The sequence below is a fragment of the Aegilops tauschii genome, chromosome 7 (assembly GCF_002575655.3).
Source record: "Aegilops tauschii subsp. strangulata cultivar AL8/78 chromosome 7, Aet v6.0, whole genome shotgun sequence".
Taxonomy (NCBI): domain Eukaryota; kingdom Viridiplantae; phylum Streptophyta; class Magnoliopsida; order Poales; family Poaceae; genus Aegilops; species Aegilops tauschii.
This window is the reverse complement of record NC_053041.3, coordinates 94,421,480-94,446,433: the sequence shown is the minus strand read 5'-3', so window position 1 is coordinate 94,446,433 and position 24,954 is coordinate 94,421,480. Positions and strand designations below refer to the sequence as shown.

The window sequence follows — 24,954 nt, the reverse complement described above, 5'->3', positions numbered from 1 at the left end:
CGAAGGTTCACCGTTGTCTAACAACATGATTTCCAGGACAGGGTTGCCATACCACTCTGGTGCGGAACGTGTCCTTGTGGACCTACGAAGTTCAGCAGTGACTTGATCCGAAGCTTCATGATCGTCATCATTAACTTCCTCCCCAGTCGGTGTAGGCACCACAGGAACATCTTCCCGCGTTGCGCTACTTTCCGGTTCGGAAGGGATGACTATCACCTCATCAAGTTCCACTTTCCTCCCACTTACTTCCTTCGAGAGAAACTCTTTCTCCAGAAAGGACCCGTTCTTGGCAACGAAGATCTTGCCTTCGGATCTGAGGTAGAAGGTATACCCAATAGTTTCCTTAGGGTATCCTATGAAGACGCATTTCTCCGACTTAGGTTCGAGCTTTTCAGGTTGAAGTTTCTTGACATAAGCATCGCATCCCCAAACTTTCAGAAACGACAGCTTAGGTTTCTTCCCAAACCATAATTCATACGGTGTCGTCTCAACGGATTTCGACGGAGCCCTATTTAAAGTGAATGCGGCAGTCTCTAAAGCATAGCCCCAAAATGAGAGCGGTAGATCGGTAAGAGACATCATAGATCGCACCATATCCAATAGAGTGCGATTACGACGTTCGGACACACCGTTTCGCTGAGGTGTTCCAGGCGGCGTGAGTTGTGAAACGATTCCACATTTCCTTAAGTGCGCACCAAATTCGTGACTTAAATATTCTCCACCATGATCTGATCGTAAGAATTTTATTTTCCTGTCACGTTGATTCTCAACCTCACTCTGAAATTCCTTGAACTTTTCAAAGGTTTCAGACTTGTGTTTCATTAGGTAGACATACCCATATCTACTTAAGTCATCAGTGAGAGTGAGAACATAACGATATCCTCCGCGAGCCTCAACACTCATTGGACCGCACACATCGGTATGTATGATTTCCAATAAGTTGGTTGCTCGCTCCATTGTTCCGGAGAACGGAGTCTTGGTCATCTTACCCATGAGGCATGGTTCGCACGTGTCAAATGATTCGTAATCAAGAGACTCCAAAAGTCCATCGGCATGGAGCTTCTTCATGCGCTTGACACCAATGTGACCAAGGCAGCAGTGCCACAAGTATGTGGGACTATCGTTGTCAACTTTACATCTTTTGGTATTCACACTATGAATATGTGTAACATCACGTTCGAGATTCATCAAGAATAAACCATTGACCAGCGGGGCATGACCATAAAACATATCTCTCAAATAAATAGAACAACCATTATTCTCGGATTTAAATGAGTAGCCATCTCGAATTAAACGAGATCCAGATACAATGTTCATGCTCAAAGCTGGCACTAAATAACAATTATTGAGGTTTAAAACTAATCCCGTAGGTAGATGCAGAGGTAGCGTGCCGACGGCGATCACATCGACCTTGGAACCATTCCCGACGCGCATCGTCACCTCGTCCTTTGCCAGTCTTCGCTTATTCCGCAGTTCCTGTTTTGAGTTACAAATATGAGCAACCGCACCGGTATCAAATACCCAGGAGCTACTACGAGTACTGGTAAGGTACACATCAATTACATGTATATCACATATACCTTTGGTGTTGCCGCCCTTCTTGTCCGCTAAGTATTTGGGGCAGTTTCGCTTCCAGTGACCACTTCCCTTGCAATAAAAGCACTCAGTCTCAGGCTTGGGTCCATTCCTTGACTTCTTCCCAGTAACTGGCTTACCGGGCGCGGCAACTCCCTTGCCGTCCTTCTTGAAGTTCTTCTTGCCCTTGCCTTTCTTGAACTTAGTGGTTTTATTCACCATCAACACTTGATGTTCTTTTCTGATCTCCACCTCCGCTGATTTCAGCATCGAATATACTTCAGGAATGGTCTTTTCCATCCCCTGCATATTGAAGTTCATCACAAAGCTCTTGTAGCTCGGTGGAAGCGACTGAAGGATTCTGTCAATGACCACGTCATCCGGGAGATTAACTCCCAGCTGAGACAAGCGGTTGTGTAAGCCAGACATTCTGAGTATGTGCTCACTAACAGAACTATTTTCCTCCATTTTACAGCTGAAGAACTTGTCGGAGACTTCATATCTCTTGACCCGGGCATGAGCTTGGAAAACCATTTTCAGCTCTTCGAACATCTCATATGCTCCATGTTTCTCAAAACGCTTTTGGAGACCCAGTTCTAAACTGTAAAGCATGCCGCACTGAACAAGGGAGTAATCATCAGCACGTGATTTCCAAGCGTTCATAACGTCTTGGTTCTCTGGGATTGGTGCTTCACCTAGCGGTGCTTCTAGAACATAATCTTTCTTGGCAGCTATGAGGATGATCCTCAGGTTCCGGACCCAGTCCGTATAGTTGCTGCCATCATCTTTCAGCTTGGTTTTCTCTAGGAACGCGTTGAAGTTGAGGACAACGTGGGCCATTTGATCTACAAGACATATTGTAAAGATTTTAGACTAAGTTCATGATAATTAAGTTCATATAATCAAATTATTCAATGAACTCCCACTCAGATAGACATCCCTCTAGTCATCTAAGTAAAACATGATCCGAGTTAACTAGGCCGTGTTCGATCATCACGTGAGACGGACTAGTCAAGATCGGTGAACATCTCCATGTTGATCGTATCTTCTATACGACTCATGCTCGACCTTTCGGTCCTCCGTGTTCCGAGGCCATGTCTGTACATGCTAGGCTCGTCAAGTCAACCTAAGTGTATTGCGTGTGTTCCGAGGCCATGTCTGTACATGCTAGGCTCGTCAACACCCGTTGTATGCGAACGTTAGAATCTATCACACCCGATCATCACGTGGTGCTTCGAAACAACGAACCTTCGCAACGGTGCACAGTTAGGGGGAACACTTTATTGAAATTATTATAAGGGATCATCTTACTTACTACCGTCGTTCTAAGCAAATAAGATGCAAAACATGATAAACATCACATTCAATCAAATAGTGACATGATATGGCCAATATCATTTTGCTCCTTTGATCTCCATCTTCGGGGCACCATGATCATCTTCGTCACCGGCATGACACCATGATCTCCATCATTGTGTCTTCATGAAGTTGTCACGCCAACGATTACTTCTACTTCTATGGCTAACGCGTTTAGCAATAAAGTAAAGTAATTTACATGGCGTTATTCAATGACACGCAGGTCATACAAAAAATAAAGACAACTCCTATGGCTCCTGCCGGTTGTCATACTCATTGACATGCAAGTCTTGATTCCTATTACAAGAATATGATCAATCTCATACATCACATATATCATTCATCACATCTTCTGGCCATATCACATCACATAGCACATGCTGCAAAAACAAGTTAGACGTCCTCTAATTGTTGTTGCAAGTTTTTACGTGGCTTGTATAGGTTTCTAGCAAGAACGTTTCTTACCTACGTAAAACCACAACGTGATATGCCAATTTCTATTTACCCTTCATAAGGACCCTTTTCATCGAATCCGTTCCGACTAAAGTAGGAGAGACAGACACCCGCTAGCCACCTTATGCAACTAGTGCATGTCAGTCGGTGGAACCTGTCTCACGTAAGCGTACGTGTAAGGTCGGTCCGGGCCGCTTCATCCCACAATACCGCCGAAACAAGATAAGACTAGTAGCGGCAAGAAGAATTGGCAACATCTACGCCCACAACTGCTTTGTGTTCTACTCGTGCATAGTAACTACGCATAGGCCTGGCTCATGATGCCACTGTTGGGGATCGTAGCAGAATTTTAAAATTTCCTACGCATCACCAAGATCCATCTATGGAGTATACTAGCAACGAGGGTGAAAGATCGTGGATGTCGCCTAGAGGGGGGTGAACAGGCACTTTAAAATAATTACGGTTTAGGCTTGAACAAATGCGGAATAAACTTAGCGGTTAATTTGTCAAGCACAAAACCTACAACAACTAGGCTCACCTATGTGCACCAACAACTTATGCTAAGCAAGATAAACAACTAAGTGATAGCAAGATATATGACAAGAAACAATATGGCTATCACAAAGTAAAGTGCATAAGTAAAGGGTTCGGGTAAGAGATAACCGAGGCACGCGGAGACGACGATGTATTCCGAAGTTCACACCCTTGCGGATGCTAATCTCCGTTTGGAGCGGTGTGGAGGCACAATGCTCCCCAAGAAGCCACTAGGGCCACCGTAATCTCCTCACGCCCTCGCACAATGCAAGATGCCGTGATTCCACTAAGGGACCCTTGAGGGCGGTCACCGAACCCGTACAAATGGCAACCCTTGGGGGCGGTCACCGAACCCGTACACTTTGGCAACCCTTGGGGGCGGTCACCGGTACCCGTCAAATTGCTTGGGGCGATCTCCACAACCTAATTGGAGACCCCGACGCTTGCCCGGAGCTTTACACCACAATGATTGAGCTCCGAACACCACCAACCGTCTAGGGCGCCCAAGCACCCAAGAGGAACAAGCTCAAGGGCACCAAGCACCCAAGAGTAATAAGCTTCTCAACTTGTAACTTCCACGTATCACCATGGAGAACTCAAACCGATGCACCAAATGCAATGGCAAGGGCACACGGAGTGCCCAAGTCCTTCTCTCTCAAATCCCACCGAAGCAACTAATGCTAGGGAGGAAAATGAGAGGAAGAACAAGAAGGAGAACACCAAGAACTCCAAGATCTAGATCCAAGGGGTTCCCCTCACATAGAGGAGAAAGTGATTGGTGGAAATGTGGATCTAGATCTCCTCTCTCTTTTCCCTCAAAAACTAGCAAGAATCCATGGAGGGATTGAGAGTTAGCAAGCTCGAAGAAGGTCAACAATGGGGGAAGAACACGAGCTCAAAAGATAAGGCTCATTGGGGAAGAAGACCTCCTTATATAGTGGGGGGAACAATCCAACCGTCACCCCCACTTCAGCCCCGCAGAGAGCGGTACTACCGCTTGCTCCTATAAGCGGTACTACCGCTCCCCCTCGCGGTACTGCCGCTCGGCCCAGAGCGGTACTACCGCGGTGGCAGGGCGGTACTACCGCATACGAGCGGTACAACGGGCCCCACTGCCGTGGCCAGTACTGTAAAACCCGACACGAAAAAGACCCCTCGAATCGAGGCGGTACTTAGCACGAGACCGCAGCGGTACTACGGCTGGGGGCTACCTGCGGTACTACCGCTTGTAGCACCCAAGCGGTACTACTGCTCCGGCCCGCGGTACTATCGCTAGGAAACCAAAACCGCCATAACTTCTGCATATGAGCTCCGAATTGAGCAAACTCAAGCTTGTTATAATAAGAAGAGGCAGGGGAGGTATGCCAACAAATGGAGGAGTGAAACCTCCAACCGAGAAGAACCGGCATAACCTCCAACATCGAAAACATCATAGAAGATGCGAGTGAACTCCGTTTTCGATGAACTCGAGCTTGTCATCAAGATGACCATAAGCTCCAAAACTCACAAAGAGAAGAACCAAACAAGAACCAATAAAAATGATGCAAGGATGCAATGGTTTGAGCTCTCTACGAATGATACGATCAAGCTACTCATCGAGAGCCCCCCTTGATAGTACGGCAATCGATCCTATAACCCGGTCTCCCAACTACCATCATGAGACCGGTAAAATAGAAAACCTATCAAGAGCAAACCTTTGCCTTGCACATGGTCCACTTGAGCTAGATGATGACGATCTTGACTCCCTCAAGTTGGACCACCTTTCTTGGTTGTGTTGGCTCGATGAAGACTAGTTGATTGCTCCCCCATACTCCACTATGGGTGAGCCACTCTTCCGCACATCTTCACAAGTCCATTGTCACCACAATGGACGGCAAGCTTCAAGCATTTGATCTCTTCATGATGCTTCACTTGAACTTGCACACCGCAACATCTTCACAAGTCCATTGTCACCACAATGGACGGCAAGCTTCAAGCATTTGATCTCTTCATGATGCTTCACTTGAACTTGCACACCGCAACATCTTCACAAGTCCATTGTCACCACAATGGACGGCAAGCTTCAAGAATTTGATCTCTTCATGATGCTTCACTTGAACTTGCACACCGCAACCTAACCCCACAAAGAACTCTCACGAAGATCATGGGTTAGTACACAAAGCGTAATTGACAATGCTCACCACACCATGGGATCGCTTGATCCCTCTCGGTACATCTTCTACGCTTTGTGAGTTGATCAAGTTGATTCACTCTTGACTTAGTCTTGATCAAGCATGAATCTTTTCAACTCTCTTCATTTGGATGATGTCTTGAAGATATACATGAATGATCACACAATCTTCTTCTCCAAGACATGCTTGCAATAAGCTCAACTCTCACATGACCAATCTTTGGATAATTCCTTAATAACACCTTGGTCACCACATAAACTCCTTGAAACCAACACATGAACTTCAAGAAATGCCTATGGACAAATCCTTCAAATATAACTCAAGGCAACCATTAGTCCATAGAGATTGTCATCAATTACCAAAACCAAACATGGGGGCACCGCATGTTCTTTCAGAGGGGAAAGGAGTGCATCTACATACCCTTGTAGATCGCGAGCGGAAGTGTTCCAATGAACGAGGTTGATGGAGTCGTACTCGCCGTGATCCAAATCACCGATGACCGAGTGCCGAACGGACGGCACCTCCGTGTTCAACACACGTACGGAGCAGCGACGTCTCCTCCTTCTTGATCCAGCAAGGGGGAAGGAGAGGTTGATGGAGATCCAGCAGCACGACGACGTGGTGGTGGATGTAGCGGGATCTCGGTAGGGCTTCGCCAAGCTTCTGCGAGCGGGAGAGGTGTTGCGGGGGAGGAGGGAGACGCCAAGGGCTGTATTCTTGCTGCCCTCCCTCCCCCCCTTTATATAGGCCCCCTGGAAGGGGGGCGCCGGCCAAGAACCCATCTATGGGGGGCGGCGGCCAAGGGGGGGAAACTCCCCCCCCCCCAAGTCAAGTGGGGCGCCCCCCACCCTAGGGTTTCCAACCCTAGGCGCAGGGGGGAGGCCCATGGGGGGCGACCCAGCCCACTAAGGGCTGGTTCCCTTCCCACTTCAGCCCATGGGGCCCTCCGGGATAGGTGGCCCCACCCGGTGGTCCCGGTACAATACCGATAACCCCCGAAACTTTCCCGGTGGCCAAAACTGGACTTCCTATATATAATTCTTCACCTCCGGACCATTCCGGAACTCCTCGTGATGTCCGGGATCTCATCCGGGACTCCGAACAACTTTCGGGTTTCCGCATACTCATATCTCTACAACCCTAACGTCACCGAACCTTAAGTGTGTAGACCCTACGGGTTCGGGAGACATGCAGACATGACCGAGACGCCTCTCCGGTCAATAACCAACAGCAGGATCTGGATACCCATGTTGGCTCCCACATGTTCCACGATGATCTCATCGGATGAACCACGATGTCGAGGATTCAATCAATCCCGTATACTATTCCCTTTGTCAATCGGTATGTTACTTGCCCGAGATTCGATCGTCGGTATCCCAATACCTTGTTCAATCTCGTTACCGGCAAGTCTCTTTACTCGTACCATAATGCATGATCCCGTGGCTAACTCCTTAGTCACATTGAGCTCATTATGATGATGCATTACCGAGTGGGCCCAGAGATACCTCTCCGTCATACGGAGTGACAAATCCCAGTCTCGATCCGTGCCAACTCAACAGACACTTTCGGAGATACCCGTAGTGTACCTTTATAGTCACCCAGTTACGTTGTGACGTTTGGCACACCCAAAGCACTCCTACGGTATCCGGGAGTTGCACGATCTCATGGTCTAAGGAAAAGATACTTGACATTGGAAAAGCTCTAGCAAACGAACTACACGATCTTTGAGCTATGCTTAGGATTGGGTCTTGTCCATCACATCATTCTCCTAATGATGTGATCCCGTTATCAATGACATCCAATGTCCATAGTGAGGAAACCATGACTATCTGTTGATCAACGAGCTAGTCAACTAGAGGCTTACTAGGGACAAGTTGTAGTCTATGTATTCACACATGTATTACGATTTCCGGATAACACAATTATAGCATGAACAATAGACAATTATCATGAACAAAGAAATATAATAATAACCATTTATTATTGCCTCTAGGGCATATTTCCAACAAAGCAAGGGACAGGCCAGGAAGAAGAAGAGAAGCTAGAGCTGCAGCTAGTGCAATTAACAGGAATGCAAACACAGCTGGCACAAGCAACAATGCAGCAGGTGTTGGAGGATTTCAGTATCTTCTGTTTGGACAGAGAGGAGGAGGTCCACCTACAAGAGGCAGAAGAGCAGGAAGAAGGGGAGGAAGGGGAGGAAGAAGAGGTAGAGAAGGACCAACATATGTAAACACGACTGGCATAAGCATGGATGAAGAGGAGATAAAAAATACACAATCAGCACCACAAGACTGAGATCATGCTGTAATTCAGTAATGTAGTAGTTTCAAAATGAACTTGATGTAGTTCCAAAATGAACTTGTTCTTTTAGTACTGTCATGTGTAGTTACTTTTGGCACAACTAATCCTTTTGGATGAATTTGTTCTTTTAGTACTGAGGAATTTTAGTACTGCTCTGTGTAGTTCCAAAAGAGAACTTCTTCTTTTAGTACTGTTCTGTGTTTCTCTTTGGTTTCTGCACTTTTGTTAAATGAGATATCTCTTGTCAAATAAATTGCATATACTAGTAGTGCAACAACAATTGAATTTCATGCAACATCCTCACATCAGTCACACATCATAAATAGATGTCTTACATAAAATAGGTCTGGATACAATAGTCTTATAGACATATGCTCACATTGGCACACAACAAACATACATTATACATTGCTGAATAAAAGAGATGCAACATCTCTGTCTCATCTACATCCTGAACAGAGCACCTGCACGGCCATCGGACCCTGGCCCTGCAAAACCATGTCCACCACCAATGTATGCCCTCTCTGCACCATCTATTGTACCAGGATGACATGTGAAAGTGTGACACCGAGCGCTGTTCGATTCTTCGTCATAGTCATAAGCAGGCGGCAACTCTGTTAAGATAGGGTTGTGATCTATAACTTTCAGAACATGGATCTTCAGAAAATGAACAACTGTTGGCTTCTCATCTTTCAAACGACTACTAGGCGGTGAAATTGGCACGTCAGAGTCAGAGGTTGGGTAATCTTGTCGTAATTCAGGCTCTGGCAGCTCCACTTCACATAATTTAGGCAATTTGTTTGGGTTCTTCATCCATGCTTCAACAACGACGAAGCACCGATCAGTGGGCTTCAACATCTTAACGAGATCGCCGCCGAGACTGTTAACAAGGTTGGTAACGAACTCGACCTCCCAAGCCTCTTGCGGGAGCCCATCAAAGCTCAACCTTGTCAAAAACTGCATAGACGACTCCTCGCCACCCATCCCACGATGCCACCGGTAAAACTGGATTGTCTCGCCGCCGACGGTAAGCTTGCGGGAGTGGTAGATGAGCACGCGAGTGCAGTCGTCGCCGGACCGAAACCGTACAAGAAAATCCGCCGGAGGCGAACATACCTCAACCATGACGTCGTCGCGGCGGACGCCGCATTGCGTCTCCAAAGCAGCAACCACCTGTGCCGGCGACACGGGAGGCCGGTTCCCTTCCACTGTACCCACCAGGGCACGACCGCGTAGCGTCTCCTCCAGCCGGTACATCCCAGCCGTGCGCCTCAGCACACAGCGACCGACCTCAGGCCGCAACTCCGGCTCGCCGCGCCTCCAGCCCTCCGCCGGGAAGAAGATACTGCCCTCCCTGTTCTCCGGCCGCCAGCTCTCTCCCTCATACTGGTCCATCTCGAGCGAGGTGACGACAACGGCGACGGCTGTGGCAGATCTGGAGAGAGGAGAAGGTGAGATCGAGAGAGAGCTGAATTGGGGATTTTGACCAGGGAGGGATGCACAATTTGCAAAAAAAACCTTCACAATTATCCTGACAGTGGGCCATATGCTGAGTCAGCAAGCCACGTCGGCCCCGTAACGGCTCGCAACAGGGAAGTGACACATTCGCTCATAAAGCAAACCAAACTGACCAATTCTCCACATTTTGAGACTTGTGTGACCAATGTGCTCATCTCGCGAGAGTTCAGTGACGAACGGTGCGTTTATCTCGTGTGTTAATAGGGGTGAGTGTATGCGCGTGTATATGAGCGCTTCTGTCTGTACTGATGTTAAAAAAAAGTGGAGTGTTAAAAAAATATGTTTATATATCATGCTACAGTTTTTTTTTAGAATTACAGTTGAACTTTTAATAAGTTTTTTTTTTGAGGAAGGATCCGGTGTTTGAATTAAACATGGCCGGACCAATCAAACCAATCTTGACCTCATATTTGTGACGGGCTTTTCTTTCTAGAGCGGTTTGGGAGAGGGATCCCACGCTTCCGGAGGTAATCCTGAATGCTTGGACAATGCGAATATTTGTGATTGTTGTCCTCAATATGTATCAATGCGCCTCTAATTATATTGACAGGGACAATTCGAATCGACTAGTGCTCAACCACCACCTTGATCGGAACCTTACAACTGAGATGTTTCGTTGTCATGATGATGAAATTCATACAAACCAACAAATTGGCCGAATTGCGTGGTGCCGTGAGACTGTGACCCAATAGGTTTCACATCATAGTGCAGTCCTTGGCTTGTTCTGGGAGCGGCAACACTGTTTCAGAACGTGTGGTACCTGATGCAGGCGTGCTGATCTCTGCTCAAAATTGATCTTTGGACTAAAATAAACCGATTTACGATGCACTAAAATTTGATTTACAAAAATAACGCCCTAGATGCATTTTCTACTATATCTCTAGACATATTTTTCCCTACTGGATGATTTGCCAAGTCACTTGTAAGCATGGACATAATCCTCAAAATAAAAGTTCTTCTGGATGAAGTCGGCGAGCCAGCGGGACGCCGCGAAGCACAGGACGGCGACGGACACGACGACGGCCCGCTGGGCGACCGAGGTGAGCAGCGTCCCCTTGGCCACCGCGAGGAACCCGACGACGGCGATGGACGCCACCTGCAGTGCCACCTCGAGCGCCCTCATGGCCTTGAGGGCGGCGCTGCAGCTCCTGCACTGCGCGACGTGCGACCAGTACCTGTCCATGAGCTTGTCCTTGGTGGGGGTCGGCGGCAGCTGGTCGACCGTCGGGGCCGCCCAGCCGACCTGGAACCTGCAGTGCTTCCTGAACCAGTTCCTGAAGGCGACGACGGTGCCGTCCGACGTCGTGGGCACGTACACGCTCTTCTGCCAGTTCTCGATGCCCGCCTTGGCGAAATTGCGCTCCTGAAACGAAACCAAGAAGATGAAGATTTCGTTCACTCATCAATGGCCTGAATCGGATCCGGCAGAGTCACTGATCATGAGCTGAGAGGGGAATGGCCACGGACCTCGAGGTGGAGGAGGTACATGTCGGAATCCAAGATGACGTTGACGCCGATGTGGTCGAACCACCGCGGCGTGATCTTGTGGAGCCACAGGCCGAAGTTCCTCGGGTAGGCCCACATCACCCTGCTCCTCCCCGGAGCGACCGGGACGATGATGAACACGATCATGAGGTGAGGCTTGTTCTTCTGCATACACACAGACCAGGATCAACTGCTGTTCCGTGTTTGACAGGGGAGTAACTAGGAGGGGACTGACCAGTTCTTACTCCCATCCCACGTACGTACCTCTGATTTCTTGGACGCCGGCGATCCGTAGTACGTGCAAGGCGCGACGAACTTGGAGTAGCCGGGGCCCTGCGAGGACGCGAACCCGTTCACGCTCGACTCCTCCACCTTCACCGCCATCGGCACACCGCCTTCTTTGTCGTACTCCTCTGTGAAGAAGAAGAAGAAATGAAGGTTCGTCCCGGTTAGTGAAATTCAGAGAAGCATCGTGGATCATTTGAGCTTGAGGGCAGGGACATATCTGCCGGGGTCTACAAGCCTGGGGAGGCCGCGGAACAAGCCTTTGTGCGCGTAGGGCACGTGAGAAGGATCCATGAGATTCTCCGCCAACACATCGTACCTGCGACAAAATACAGTGCAGCTTCCGTTGATCAATGCAAGATTCAGAAAAAGGAGAAAAGAAACACGATGGAGCTGCATGCATGCGCGCTCTAGCTTTACCCGAAGGGCATGTCCCTTATCAAGAAGGAGGTGACAAAGGACGGGTCGTCGATCTCCGGGATGAACGGCGGCCGCTTCCGCTGCAGCACGTCCGCGTGCTCCGGCCCGGCGCGCGGGTAGAACCACAGGAGCTTGTTCTGCACCACGCACGGGTACGACGCCACGCACGCCTTGCTGTTGGTGTGCACCTGCAGATTCATGCAAGCTAGGGTCGATCAGTCGAGAGACGCGTCCATGGACGGACGAGAAGATGATCGGTGGCATGGCGTACCGGGGGGCCGAGGGCGGGGGCCTGGGGGATGAACTTGCAGGCGCCACGGCCGTCGAAGCACCAGCCGTGGTACACGCACTGCAGCCGGCCCTTGTCGTCGATGCGGCCCTCCGAGAGCGGCGCCAGGCGGTGCGGGCACGCGTCCTCGAACACGCGCCACTCGCCGGCGCCGCGGTCGTACCAGGCCACCACGCGGATCCCCAGCACCATCTTGCCGTGCGGCGCGCCGGGGTCCAGGTCCTCCACGGGGGCGAAGGGGTACCACTGGTCCAGCCAGTCGAACCGCTCCTCCTTCTCCCCGGACGGCGGCTCCTGCTCCGTCCACGGCGACTCGGACGCCACGGCCGATGCTGGCAGCATCCGCGCGGCCCCGTTGCGGTGGCGGCGCGCCCGTCCCCGCGGGACGAGGCGGGGCCTGACGCTCGGGGCTGGGACGCCGGTGGGGAGCGGAAGCAATGGCTGGGCCTGGGTGCGGGGGAGGAGCAGGCGGAGGGGATCCATGTCGCCGGTGGCGTCCAACGGCCGATCGACCGCGCGGGTGGAAACGGGAGGGCTTGACACAAGTGAAAGAAACGGCGAGCAGTCAGCAGTGGTTGGCTGTAGAACTTATCGGAAGCTACCGGCGATGGACGTGTGGCCGGCATGGACAGTCAAGTTGTCAGCGTGATCTGACGAGGCACGTGGCTCGCCGTCGGCATAGAAACCAGGGGCGGGCAGCGACGGTGACACAGACCGACCGGCGACCGCGGCGGGATCGCTCTCACACACAAGAACGCCGCAACGTGTGACAGGATCATACGCCTCTTTTACGTGTCCGCAACGTGCACCGTCATGTGGGCAGGATTGCAGCAGCTATCATCTTGTGACCGTGAGGTGTGACTGAGCTTCTCTGTCCGTTCTTAACATCTTCTTCCTTGAAGGCCATTCGACCTAGAAACAAACAGCATAATGATATTAATAGAAAGAGAGAAAAATGAAAGAAACCTGACGCTACGAGCAATGGGCTACGGGAAAGCATCCCGTGGTTATAGCTGCCCATCCCTCGGGTCGGGCCTAAGAGCAACTCTAGCAGACCCCGCAAAATCTCGACCCGCAAAACGCGTTTGCAGTTTCACGAAGATCATGTTTGCGGGTCGAAAATTAGCGCGGCCGAACAGAAACCGTAGATGAAACTGCATAATTTGAAGAGAAAAACAGTTTCGCAGGAGAAATTGCACCTCATGGACGCGAGTAGTTCATCACGTACTACATATATTTTACATGATCAAACACTACACTAGTTCATACTATATACTACATCAGTACTACTACTAGAGGGGTGGGGATCTCACGGTGGCGAGCTCACGGCCATGGACGACACCGTGGAGGAGCTCAATCCTCCTCGTCGGAGCTGCCGAGGTCGATGTACTTCACCCTCTGCTCCTCGCGGATGTGCCGCCACTCGTCGTCCTTCTCCTTGGCGGCGAAGTTGACCGCAACCGCCTGCCGGAACTGGAGGTCTTCGAGCTCCTCATGGTGGCGCCAATGCTCCGCCTCCTCGCGCATGCTCCGCTCGGCAATGGCAGCCGCAACCGTGTCGACATCGGCGACGAAGTCCTCCGGCCCGACGACTCCGCGGCGGCCAAGCTCCTCGGGCTCCTCCTTGACGGGGACGAACTCGAAGTCCTCCGGCTCCTCCGATCACTCCCCCTTCACGGGGAGAAGGCCGCCGCCGGAAGAGGAGGAGCTCCTGGCGTAGGAAGATCTCGCCGCAGAGGAGAAGGACGCGGCAAAGGACGGGGTACGGCCGTGTACTCGTCCGTCTCGCGGACAGGGAAGTTCGGCGACGGCAAGAGTCCGCGGTTGGTCCACTTCCTCGCCCCGCGCTTCCTCGCGCCGTCCGACCGGACGCACCGCTCGTGCTCGGGGTCGCTGCGCCGCTGGATCTGCTACCGGAGCCGCGTCCGGACCTCCACATGCGGCCCCACATGGTGGCTGGAGGCGGAAGGGGTTCGCCGGCAGCGAGAAATGTGGAGAAGGGGGTGGCAAATTGCGTGGCTCGGCGGCGGGGGGGGATAGGGTTTCGACCCGCAAACGCGCCGCGAAACCGTAGATATAGTGGTCGGGGCATGCGGTTTGCGGGCCGCGGCAAAAAAATTTACGGGCCGGGTGAGTATGCGGGCTCTGTTCTGGCCGGAAAATTGGGCCGAGCCCGCATACTCGCCGGAATTTTGCGGTTTCACGGCTTTTGCGGGGTTTGCTAGAGTTGCTCTAACCAAGCCCGATAACTGGGTTCCTACCTATACGGCGCGTGCCGCGCCAGGGAGCGACGTAGCGCGTACCCCCCCCCCCCTCTCGCTCGCTGCTGTTAACATGGGCCGGCCCATTTCAAGGTTTCACCCCCAACCGGTTTTGGGAAGGTTCTAGAACCTTCCCTGAATCGGGGTTTTCATTTTTTTTCTGTTTTCTTTTCGTTTTTTCCTTCTTATATGTTTTCATTTTTACTCTTTTTTCCAATTTCCGAAAATCTATTAATTTGTGATTTATTTTTAAGTCGTTATTATTTTTGGAATGATGAACATTTTTTCTAAACCGTGGTTTTGTTTATTCTAATTCGTGTACATTCTTCAAAATCATGAACATTTTTTTGTAACCGTGAACACTTTTTATAACTCATGACATTTTTTCGAAATTGTGAACATTTTTTAGAAATTTGTGAACATTCTCTTAAGTCGTGAACATGTTTTTGAATTCATGAACATTTTCAAATTCTTTCAAAATCTTGTACATTTGTTTCCAAATTTGTGAACAATTTTTTAATTAGTGAACTTTTTTTGAATCATGAATATTTTTTTCAAATTCGTGAACATTTTTCGAATTAGCGAACATTTTCTTGAATCGTGAACATTTCCTTTAAAATTTGTGTATGTTTTTCGAATTAGCAAACATTTTCTTGAATCGCGAACATGTTTTTCAAATTGACGAACATTTTTCAAATTAGCGAACATTTTTTTAATCATGAACATTTTTCTCAAATTCGTGAATATTTTTCGCATTAGCGAACTTTTTTTGAATCGTGAACATTTGTTTTCAAATTCACGAATATTTTTTGAATTAGTGAACATTTTTTTCAAATTCGTGAACATTTTTTAAATTAGCGAGCATTTTATTGAAGCATGAACATTTTTTTCAAATCCACAAACCTTTTTTTAATTAACGAACATTTTTTGAATTTGTGGACATCTTTTACAAATTCGTGAACAATTTTTGAATTCTTGAGCATTTTTCTCTAATCATGAATACGTTTCAAAATCGTGATTGTTTTATTAAAAATAGCAACGTTTTCTGAAATTTTAGAACTTTTTGATATCCCAAATTACTAAAAAAAAAGAAAAAAAAAAGAAAAAAACAAGGCAGAGTCCCGGCCCGCACATGGGCTGGCCCAGCAGTGCGCGAAGGGGGAGCGGCGGGGGGGGGGGGGGGTGCGCGCTCGCTTCTTCCGCACCGCGTAGGTCGCCATATAGGAAGTCCCGTTGGTGATGTACCAAAAGTTCTCAGGCACATCTCTCTCGTCTTTAGTGATAATGTTATACAATATGATGCAACAACGGCCGTCGAACATCATCATTGAAAATCATGCCTAAAACGTCGTCTTCTTCCTCTTCGGATGACGAAGAGTCCCAAGGGCATCTCCCTCAACCTCTTCATCTACAATTCAAACGGCTAGGTTCAATCCAAACGGCTCGGTTCACAAAGAAACTATAAAAAAACTCACTTAGGCAATTCATTGAACACTTGCGGTGTGGTGGTGGTGCACCGGTCGGCCGGTGTCGTTCTGACCAAACAAGTCGGCGCCAACGAGAGGGAATGTCCTGCAGTGGTGTGCAATCAAGGCAAGACGCGGCGGCTGACAGAAAAAGAAGAAGCAACGAAGCAATCCAACGAATCAACAATGGTGACGGCGGTGGCGTTTCACCTTGATTTCGGCGACGGCGACGGGGGCCTAACGGGCTCGACGTCGAGCAGAAGGGAGGCAGGGGCAGGAGAGGCAACGAGGTAGCGGCGGGGCCGGCGGGCGGTCGTCGGGTGGTACGGCAGGTCTCTCTTGACTTGTCGCCCTCTGTACGGAGGTGGAGCATGTGTGCCGGGGAGAATCCCCTGTCTGGCGGTGAGCAGACCGACGGCGGCGATGCCCGTGGATGTCGTCGTTTCCCAAAGATGCCTTCACGGTTGCTTCTAGTCCTCCGTTTGCTCCGTTGAAAATCTTGATCCTTTGGATCGAACGATGATGGTGCTCCGGTGTCGTACCCTTTATGAAGGCATCGTCTTGGAGCTCATGTGTGTCGGCAGTCAACTTGGGTTATCGGAGTGGCCACTTCACGATTGAGGGCTTTGTCATCTTTGTAGCGGTGCTTTTTGTTCATCCTTTGGTTGCTTGGGGTTGATGTTGTTGATCTTCTGTACCCTTGTATCTTGTCTGGATGTATGCGTTGTGGGTTGGTGTTGTATGGTTCAGATGTTTATGGTTTCTTTTTTATAGTATATAGAAATGGGGTTTTCTTTACATATAAAACGTGGCGAAAAACTTTTGGTAATCAAAGAGACCTAGCAAGACCAACAGCACGCCATTATTCTATCTACCATGTGGAGTACCGGATAAGCTGACACCGCACCAGCAATGTCGATTCATGTCATTGTACACCGACGTGTCATCTAGCCAAAAGCCAAGCATTATGCCATCGCAGCAATATTTTTTATTTTTCAAGCTGACCCCCTGCTCCCTCAAAAAAAAAAAGTGACTCCTTGTAGCAGCGGTTGGCAGATCCATAGCAATGAGCGTCATGGTGAGCAAGTCCTCGCCGGTGGTCGTGTCCCCCGCCGAACCCCGGGCGCCTGCCGGCGACGTCCAGCTCTCCTCTTTCGACCAGCGCATCCCCCCTTTCGCGGTCACATTGCTCCTCATGTTCGACCATCCGATCGACAAGCCCATCGAGACCATCAAGCGGGCGCTGTCGCGAGCGCTCGTCCACTACCGCCCTGTGTCCGGCCGCCTCGCCGGAGCCGAGCACCGCATCGCGTGCACCGACGAGGGCGTGCCGTTCGTGGGGGCGTCCGCCAGCTGCGCCCTGGATCTGGAAAAGGTCACCCCGGCGCTGCTCGCGGATCTCGCCGTCGCCTACGCTGGTCCTTTCTGCCGGCGCGCCGACCCGCTGCTGCAGATGCAGGTCACGGAGTTCTCCTGCGGCGGCTTCGTCGTCGGGGTCACGTGGAACCATGTCCTGGCCGACGGCACCGGGATGGGGCAGTTCCTTCAGGCCGTGGGCGAGCTCGCCCGCGGGATGCCGCGGCCGTCCGTCGTCCCGGTCAGGTGGGCCGCCGCGGTCCGGGATTTCCCCCCGCCCACAGCCACGGCGGAGAGGCGCTCCTTGATGAAGCCTAAGGAGAAGGAGGGCCGGGGCGCCTTCCTCGACATCACCGTCCCGTCGAGCCTCATCGGCCGCGTCAAAGCCCAGTGCGCCTGCACGGTGTTCGAAGCCGTCGCGGCGGTGCTGTGGCGGTGCCGGACCCGCGCGGCCGTCGAGCAACCCGACGCCCCTACGCCGCTCGTCTTCCCCAACAACGTGCGCGAGCTCTTCGGCGCGCAGGACGGCTACTACGGCAACTGCACCATCATGAAGTCGGTACAAGCGACGCGCGCCCAGGTGGCCGACGGCGACATCAGGGACGTGGTGCGGCTCATCAGGCGCGGCAAGGAGACTCTGCTCGAGGCCGAGGGCAGCGGCGGCGCGGAGGCCGGGGGAGACTTGTACAACAGGCTGGCCGTGTCGAGCTGGCGGCGCATCGGGTTGGACGCGGCCGACTTCGGCGGCGGGACGCCGGCGCGGGTGATGTGGCACGAGGACCGGATGGTGGTGCCGGAGTGCATCGTGTGCCCGCCGTGGAAGGGCAAGGACGGGGTCAATGTGCAGTCGCTCTGCGTCAGGCTGGAGCACGCCGCCGCCTTCCTGGCCGAGCTCGCCGCAATATGATGTGATGCCCTGCTCTTTTTTCACCCTTTAAGTTATTTACTAGCACTTTCGACTCAGGGGAGAAAGCAGATTTTCTAGCGTGCACGAGGGCAATGGCAATCGCATGGCATCACCGACCACGGTTGCCTCCGAGGAATGGCTCTCGTACGCAATATTTGATCAGTAGTATTCAGGTTTCACGTTTCAGAGACTATGCATGCTTCTTCTCCCTCGTTCAGGTGTGCAAGACTTGACGAAACTAAGAAACTTGGGTCGCGATTTTAACAATTCAATGTAGCATATGTTGAGGAACTGACAATGGCATAGTCCATTTTCTTTGTGCACGGGACAACGAGTCTCGCAGCGACGCGGCCGATCTCGTACCACTCCTCCAGCGCTCCAGCGCGCGCCCCTCTCGCCCTGTCCCGCTCCGCCCTCGCCGCGGCGAGCTCGCCCTTCGTCTCCGCCAGCTGCTTCTCTAGCGCCGCGACCTCCGCGTCCCGCGCCGCCAGCTTCTCTTCCAGCTCCAGCGCGTCGTCCAAGGAGGTCGACACGTAGTTCGCCGCCTCCACACAAATCACAATGATCGATCAGAAGACTCCGGACATGCCGCCCACCGGTGAAGAATTTGACGCCGCATTTGCTGGCACGGCATACCTGGAGGATCGCAACATAGCTCGCCGCGACCACATCCGACGGCTCATTCGCCGCAAACGCGCGGTGCTGCGGTGGCGCGACGGCGCCCTGCAGCAGCTCCCGTGCAGCCTCCCAGCCCGTGCCGTCTCCGTCGTGGCTGATGGGGAACCCCGGCGGTGGCGAGCACATCCCGGACAGCGGCGGCGTGTTCAGCAGAGAACGAGGCGGCTCCTCTACACTGTTGGCTTCCTCCAGATTCCTCTTCTTTGCGCACAACGGCGGCGACCCTGGCGCGTGGCTGTCCGGCTCGGCTTTCGCCTTCTTTGCCGACGCCGACGCCTGAGCGGCCGCCTTCTCCGCCAGCATATTCTTCATCATCTCGTAGACGGAGGGATCCATGCCTAGCACACGATAGGCGGCAGCATCAGAGCTCGATTAAAAACAGGGGAATCGGAGTGGTTGCGGACGGTGTTCAACTACCTTTGGAATCGGAAGCAATGCGAGTAAAAGAAGGCGGCGGTGCAGATGCGGCAGGTGCCATGGCGGCTGCAAGGTTGCTGTCGGAGAGGCATGTGTTGATGTCAACGGCGCCGCCGGCGTAACTGCGCAGTAGCTTCGCCGCGTATTTCTTCCCCTCGCTGTCAAGTACCGGCTCCATGAAAGAGCTCTTGGACGGCTCGCCCCACTCCACGGGGAAAGGCCACGGCTCCGGCGACGAGAGGAAGAAGAACGAGTTCTTCCAGTCCTTGATGTAGCTCGGCATCCCCTTGAAGCGCAGGCCGGAGGTGTCCCTGGATCGGAAAACGTAGCAGCCCCTGTGCTTGTGGTTGACGATGGACAGCAGGAAGAAGTACCGGAACACGGGCAGCGACGGCGGCACGCCGGCTGAGTGGCAGAGCACGAGGAAGCCCGCCAAGATGCGCCACCCGTTGGGCGCGATGCCGAAATGGGCGAGCACGTCGCAGAAGAAGCCATTGAGCGGAAAGCGCATCCCGGCCTCCAGCGCCTCCGAGTACACGCAGACGCACCCCGGCGGCGGGGGCGAGCTCGCGCGCAGGTCGCCGGCGGGGCGCGCGGTGTACCGGTCCTTGGGGACGCCGTACTTGTCGCACACCGCGTCGACGTGGTGCTGCCTTCCCATGAACGAGACGGCGCCCTCGGTGTCGCCTTGGGTAGCGTGGTGGTCCGGCTCGACGGAGGACGAGGAGGACAAAGGCATGGCGTCCTGCTTGTCTTTCTCTCGCAGTGGCAGGAGTGTGGCAGACTGGCAGTGGAGTGTAGTGGCTTCCCGAGGAGCCTAGCCTTGTGGTGGTGGACGCTCGATGTCCTCCTCTAGTTCTAGGCCAAGGCATGACACCCCCATCCAACGGATAGTCAAAATGAATCAAAGCTTGGGTTAAATCCATCATTTGGCCATCCATCGTGCAAACTAGCCCAGGTCCGTTGGCAAACGAGTATAGTTCTTACCACCTCTTTTTCTTATGTCACTCTAGCATTTCACTTTTATCACTTTTAGATTTTAACAATGCATCACAATTGTCATTTCATGACAAAAGCAAAAATTTCAGAGCGGCAATTGTGATACATTTTCAAAATCTAAGTTTTCAAAAGTTAAATGTTTTCCTTTTCGCTTTTGTCACGAAATGGCAATCTGATACATTGTCAAATCTAAGTTTTGCAAAAGTTAGATGTTTTTCTTTTCGCTTTTCTCACGAAATGGCAGTTGTGATACATTGTCAAATCTAAGTTTTGCAAAAGTTAAAATGTTTTTCTTTTCACTTTTGTCACGAAATGGCAGTTGTGATACATTATCAAAAGCTAGGAGTGACAAAAGCAAAGTGTCAAATTTTAGAGTGGCATAAGAAAAATTAAGAAAAGCTAGAGTGGGAAAAAAGAAAAGTTACCAAATGTGGGGGGGCCATGTATTAAGCCAAACCAATAGCCCCACACCCCCACCTCCACCGTGTGCTCATCATAGGCGCGTCTCGAGCAAACCTTGATCCCGATGTTCATAACACCGTCGAAGTCAAGAAAACGATATTAATGTAGTGCCTAGGAAGTCGCCGGCACGCCAAACCCGACAACAACGATATGTGAAATTGATCGCCGTCACCAAGAAGAATGCATCAAAGAGGGTTGGACGACCACTCTAGATCCATCCAGACAGATTTGGTCGGAAGGAGAAGAATGATTGCCGGAGTACCGCGTCACGATATGAGATTGTGGTTACACCGTTGGTAATCTACGTGAATACCAGATACATACGCATCTAGACAAATCTGAGACAACTAATACGGGATGGAAGTAATATGTAGTATTTTCGAGCATTTCATGGCTCATATTTCTGTTAACATTTACCTTCTTTCTAGATGTTATCTTTATTTTTGCGATATTCAGGATGAGACCATAGCATAGAAACCGTGCCACTCGATTTGGCATTGCTAAATCGCGATGTGAGAAACTTTCACTTGATTATCATTGTTTGGATTCATGAACCATTTCTAGATCACGGTCGTAAACCAGATTTCGCTAGCAGGCCGTAGTAGACAGCAGCATTGTTCCTGAATATTCACCAAAATGAACCGTGAATTGTGAGCTTCTATCTAAAGCTCCAGAAGTATTCGGTGCATGCAACATCATTGAGTCGACTTACCCATAAAAGTGGTAGATAACGGGCTTGATTCCCCATCAAATCAATCTTGACCATGAACAAACTTTCCACCACCAACAATTTATGATAGGCCACCACTGGTTGGTTTGTTATGTACATATTCTTTTTAACATTATTTCTAGCATACATCTCCACAAGGTTAAATGGCAGACACATATCCTCCCATCTAAGTCAAAATTCACTAATTAAGACGGGGAAGTGACGAGTTAGCAGACACATCAGCCTTTTCACGCGATGATCATTTGTCGTACTCGTTGCTTATCCGCCATTGGTTGGTTTGCTGCATACACGTTCTTTTTACATTGTTTCTCGTGTACATCTCTCCACAAGGTTAAATGGGAATACATATCCCCCGTCTAAGTCAAAATTCATTAACTAAGATGGGGAAGTGACGAGTTCTCCGTCTTTTCACGCGGTGATCATTTGTCTTACTTGTTGCATATCCGCCATTGGTTAGTTTGTTATTCTTTTTACATTGTTTCTCGCATACATCTCTTCTTAAGGTTAAATGGTGATACATATCCTCATGTCTAACTAAAAATTCATTAGTTAAGATGGGAAAATGACGAGTTACCAGACACTCCAGTCTTTTCATGCAGTGATGATTTGTCGTACTCGCTGCAAATCTGCCACTAGTTTGTTACTTACACGTTCTATTTACTAGCCAAAAAATGGTAGCATTGCCCACTAGAGCCAAGTATATATATTTGCGAACATAACCCAAGGGAATCCTCCGGCTTCCCGATAGATGTGGGAGCCAGTGACAGAAACTAGTGCAAGCAGAAATAAACGGGGAGCTGCTGGAGAGGCATTTTTTGCATTCCTCACCTCAAATAGCTATCGGGAAACCTAATGGGTGCTATTGGATCACTATGTGGGCTTGCCTAACACACACAACTAAGGATGTAAATTTTACCCATTGACATGGATACCCGTGGGTACCCGACCAAATGGGTAGGGTTTGGATACGGTTTTCTGCCAACGGGCAACGTCAAAGCCCTACCCTACTAGTCGTGGGTAGGACATGAGTAGGGATCTAAACGGATCGGATCAGATCGGATAATGCTTTTACCACATCTTTTCCCATATTTTTTTGTTGGATTTGAAGCGGAGCGGATAATGATCGGATGCGGATTCGAATGTCCATTATATCGGACTACGGATTTGGAGCGGAAGCAAAGCGCACTCGCACCGGAAACGGATAAAAAATATTGATGTAGATATTTTCCTCAATATATTTCTACATGTGATCTATGCCCTAAATTTACATGACTCATGACATCTAGAAAATCATGGAACATTCTATAGCTAATAGAGTGCTCGCCTCCGTTGGTCGGACCACGACTGTGATTGTGGTATACAGTCGTACTACGATACTACTAGGGTTGGGATTATATTATATTTATATGTGATTCTAAAAATGATTGTATGCATCGATTGATGCAGAGGCCGGGGTTTTTAGCCTCCTTTTCTAAAAAAGTGATTCTAAAAAGTGAACAATTTGGATATTTGAACTAGACTTCATCAGATAATCCTATTTGACAATGTCGGATAATTGTAAAAGAACACTGGATAATCCACATCCGTCGGATATTGTGAAAGTACCATGATTCGCCCAACCAAAAAGATGGAAAGCCTGTATCGATGAACGTACTTGGCCGAGGATGATTCCCTGAAAGTGCAGGCCGTTGAATCACAATATGTTCTTCATGGTGTCAATGAAAGATTTCACCTCCGCAGACAATCAAACTAACAAAAAACGCTTGACACACCAACATAAACTAATCATACCCGAATAATCAGACTTGCGAGGACATAAAACTCTCTGGCCACATGGCAACGGAAAGAACGAGAGTAATTTCATTCTCACACAAAAACGATGAACACTAGACGTTGACGAATAACATTGAACTTTTGAAGATCCCGACGCCCCCCACCTCTCGATGCCTAGATGGCAGCTGGAGGTGGGGGCACCAAAAAATTCCCTGCAAGGGTGGCGGCTGCATCAGTTCAAATAAGCCTCCTACCTCAGAAAAAAAAGGTACAAGGAAAACGAAAACCACAACCCACAGAACAACAACAAAAATTGAGAACTGCAGCCCACATGTGGAGGGTGACCATCCAGCCCACGCACATGTAAAGTCAAACCCCGCAGCCAACAAAGACATGCAGCGCGCGCCAGCGGAGCGGCAGAGGACAACGAATCCCGCCATGATGCGCCACCCGTTGGGCGCGAGCTGCGTGGGCGCGAGTCCGAAGTGGTTGAGCGCGTCGACGAAGAACCGGTGCAGAGGGACGCGCATCCCGGCCTCCAGCGCGTGCGCGTACACGCAGACGGCGCCACGCGGCGGGGACGAGCTCGCGCGCAGGTCGCCGGCGGGGAGGGCGGTGTACTGGTCCTTGGGGATGCCGTATTTCCTGCACACCGCGTCGACGTGGCCCTGCGTGCGCAAGACGGAGAGGGATTCCTCGTCCGACGACGGGGGCTCGACGCCGGCGGCGTCGTCCGCGAGGTCGGAGTTGGTGACCTTGTAGTCCGGGTCGGTGGAGGAGGACGGAGAGGACGAGGAGGAGGAAGAGGACGAGGAGGAGGAGGAAGAAGAAGAAGAAGCAGCCATGGCGGGCGAAGGTCCTACTCCAATGGCTTCAGATTTGCTTTCCAAGGAGCTTTTCCCCGCGGATGGGTTTGTGCAAAGACGATGGACACTCCACTATGTCGTCACAGGCAGAAATTTACTGCAGGGAAATATGCACTGAAGATGCACTCGTGAACGTTTCCTCTCGAGTATCAGTAGCAGGCTGCAGCGCTGCAGTGTCTAGTTTTAGAGAGTTTTTACGGTACATCATACTACCCAACAGAGTGAATAGTATTTAGTTGAACTAACGGTTAATATGGATCGGTAAAATTTAAATTCTAGGATATATTGGTAATTCTACATAAAGATAGATTTGTTTTTTTTCAGTTTAATAAATCCTGATTGATCTAACTAATTAGTTATTCTCATCTCATCCACGCCGACCCATTCGTCCGCTACTCCCGACACCACGCCGCCACAAAATCTCCACTGAACGCGCTGAAAGTCCAGCCGCGTGGACAGCAGAATCAAGTCACGAGCCAGCTACCCCAGGACTGAAGGATTCTGCTAGCACTCTACTCCTGCGATTACCCTTCGCCTCGCCGGCCGATTCATTCGCATTTAACAATCGAGAGCAAGTGCATGCGAGGCGACAAGCAATTGAAGCCAGCGCCAAGGCATGCATGCTATTAACGGGGAGTGGCTCACATGG

At 50.5% G+C, this 24,954-nt stretch overlaps 4 protein-coding genes across 5 annotated transcripts; 1 reads left to right on the top strand and 3 right to left on the bottom strand.

The window, feature by feature from the left end:
* Positions 1-10,708: 10,708 nt before the first annotated feature.
* LOC109783704 (protochlorophyllide-dependent translocon component 52, chloroplastic) lies at positions 10,709-13,151 on the bottom strand. The gene is made up of 6 exons (XM_073502826.1): positions 12,373-13,151; positions 12,102-12,289; positions 11,898-12,000; positions 11,661-11,807; positions 11,379-11,561; positions 10,709-11,274 (listed from the first exon to the last, which is right to left on the bottom strand). The coding sequence occupies exons 1-6, from the start codon at positions 12,871-12,873 to the stop codon at positions 10,828-10,830; spliced, it is 1,569 nt and encodes a 522-aa protein (XP_073358927.1). The 5' UTR covers positions 12,874-13,151; the 3' UTR covers positions 10,709-10,827.
* A 4,032-nt stretch (positions 13,152-17,183) lies between these two features.
* LOC109783705 (acyl transferase 15) lies at positions 17,184-18,671 on the top strand. The gene has a single exon (XM_020342302.4). The coding sequence runs from the start codon at positions 17,184-17,186 to the stop codon at positions 18,378-18,380; it is 1,197 nt and encodes a 398-aa protein (XP_020197891.1). The 3' UTR covers positions 18,381-18,671.
* On the bottom strand, positions 18,555-20,375 carry LOC109783710 (uncharacterized). 2 transcript variants are annotated; one of them, XM_020342305.4, is made up of 3 exons: positions 19,476-20,373; positions 19,017-19,396; positions 18,610-18,925 (listed from the first exon to the last, which is right to left on the bottom strand). In XM_020342305.4, exons 1-3 carry the CDS (start codon positions 20,212-20,214, stop codon positions 18,641-18,643), a joined length of 1,404 nt encoding a protein of 467 aa, XP_020197894.1. In that variant the 5' UTR covers positions 20,215-20,373; the 3' UTR covers positions 18,610-18,640. The 2 variants fall into 2 exon arrangements, with proteins under 2 accessions (XP_040252143.1, XP_020197894.1); XM_040396209.3 differs by having other exon boundaries at positions 18,555-19,396; positions 19,476-20,375.
* A 1,126-nt stretch (positions 20,376-21,501) lies between these two features.
* LOC120968705 (uncharacterized) lies at positions 21,502-24,496 on the bottom strand. Its single transcript, XM_040395658.2, has 2 exons — positions 23,815-24,496; positions 21,502-21,556 (listed from the first exon to the last, which is right to left on the bottom strand). The coding sequence occupies exons 1-2, from the start codon at positions 24,282-24,284 to the stop codon at positions 21,502-21,504; spliced, it is 525 nt and encodes a 174-aa protein (XP_040251592.1). The 5' UTR covers positions 24,285-24,496.
* Positions 24,497-24,954: the final 458 nt, after the last annotated feature.

Coding starts and splice junctions, on each gene's coding strand:
- LOC109783704 (XM_073502826.1), bottom strand. CDS start 12,873: ATGGATCCCCTCCGCCTGCTCCTCCCCCGCACCCAGGCCCAGCCATTG. Junction 11,808..11,897: donor TTGTAGACCCCGGCAGATAT/GTCCCTGCCCTC, acceptor TTCTTCACAGAG/GAGTACGACAAAGAAGGCGG. Junction 11,275..11,378: donor TGTACCTCCTCCACCTCGAG/GTCCGTGGCCAT, acceptor GTTTCGTTTCAG/GAGCGCAATTTCGCCAAGGC.
- LOC109783705 (XM_020342302.4), top strand. CDS start 17,184: ATGAGCGTCATGGTGAGCAAGTCCTCGCCGGTGGTCGTGTCCCCCGCC.
- LOC109783710 (XM_040396209.3), bottom strand. CDS start 20,214: ATGCCTTTGTCCTCCTCGTCCTCCGTCGAGCCGGACCACCACGCTACC. Junction 19,397..19,475: donor CATTGCTTCCGATTCCAAAG/GTAGTTGAACAC, acceptor ATCGTGTGCTAG/GCATGGATCCCTCCGTCTAC.
- LOC120968705 (XM_040395658.2), bottom strand. CDS start 24,284: ATGGCTGCTTCTTCTTCTTCTTCCTCCTCCTCCTCGTCCTCTTCCTCC. Junction 21,557..23,814: donor ATGTCTTTGTTGGCTGCGGG/GTTTGACTTTAC, acceptor GTGAATATTCAG/GAACAATGCTGCTGTCTACT.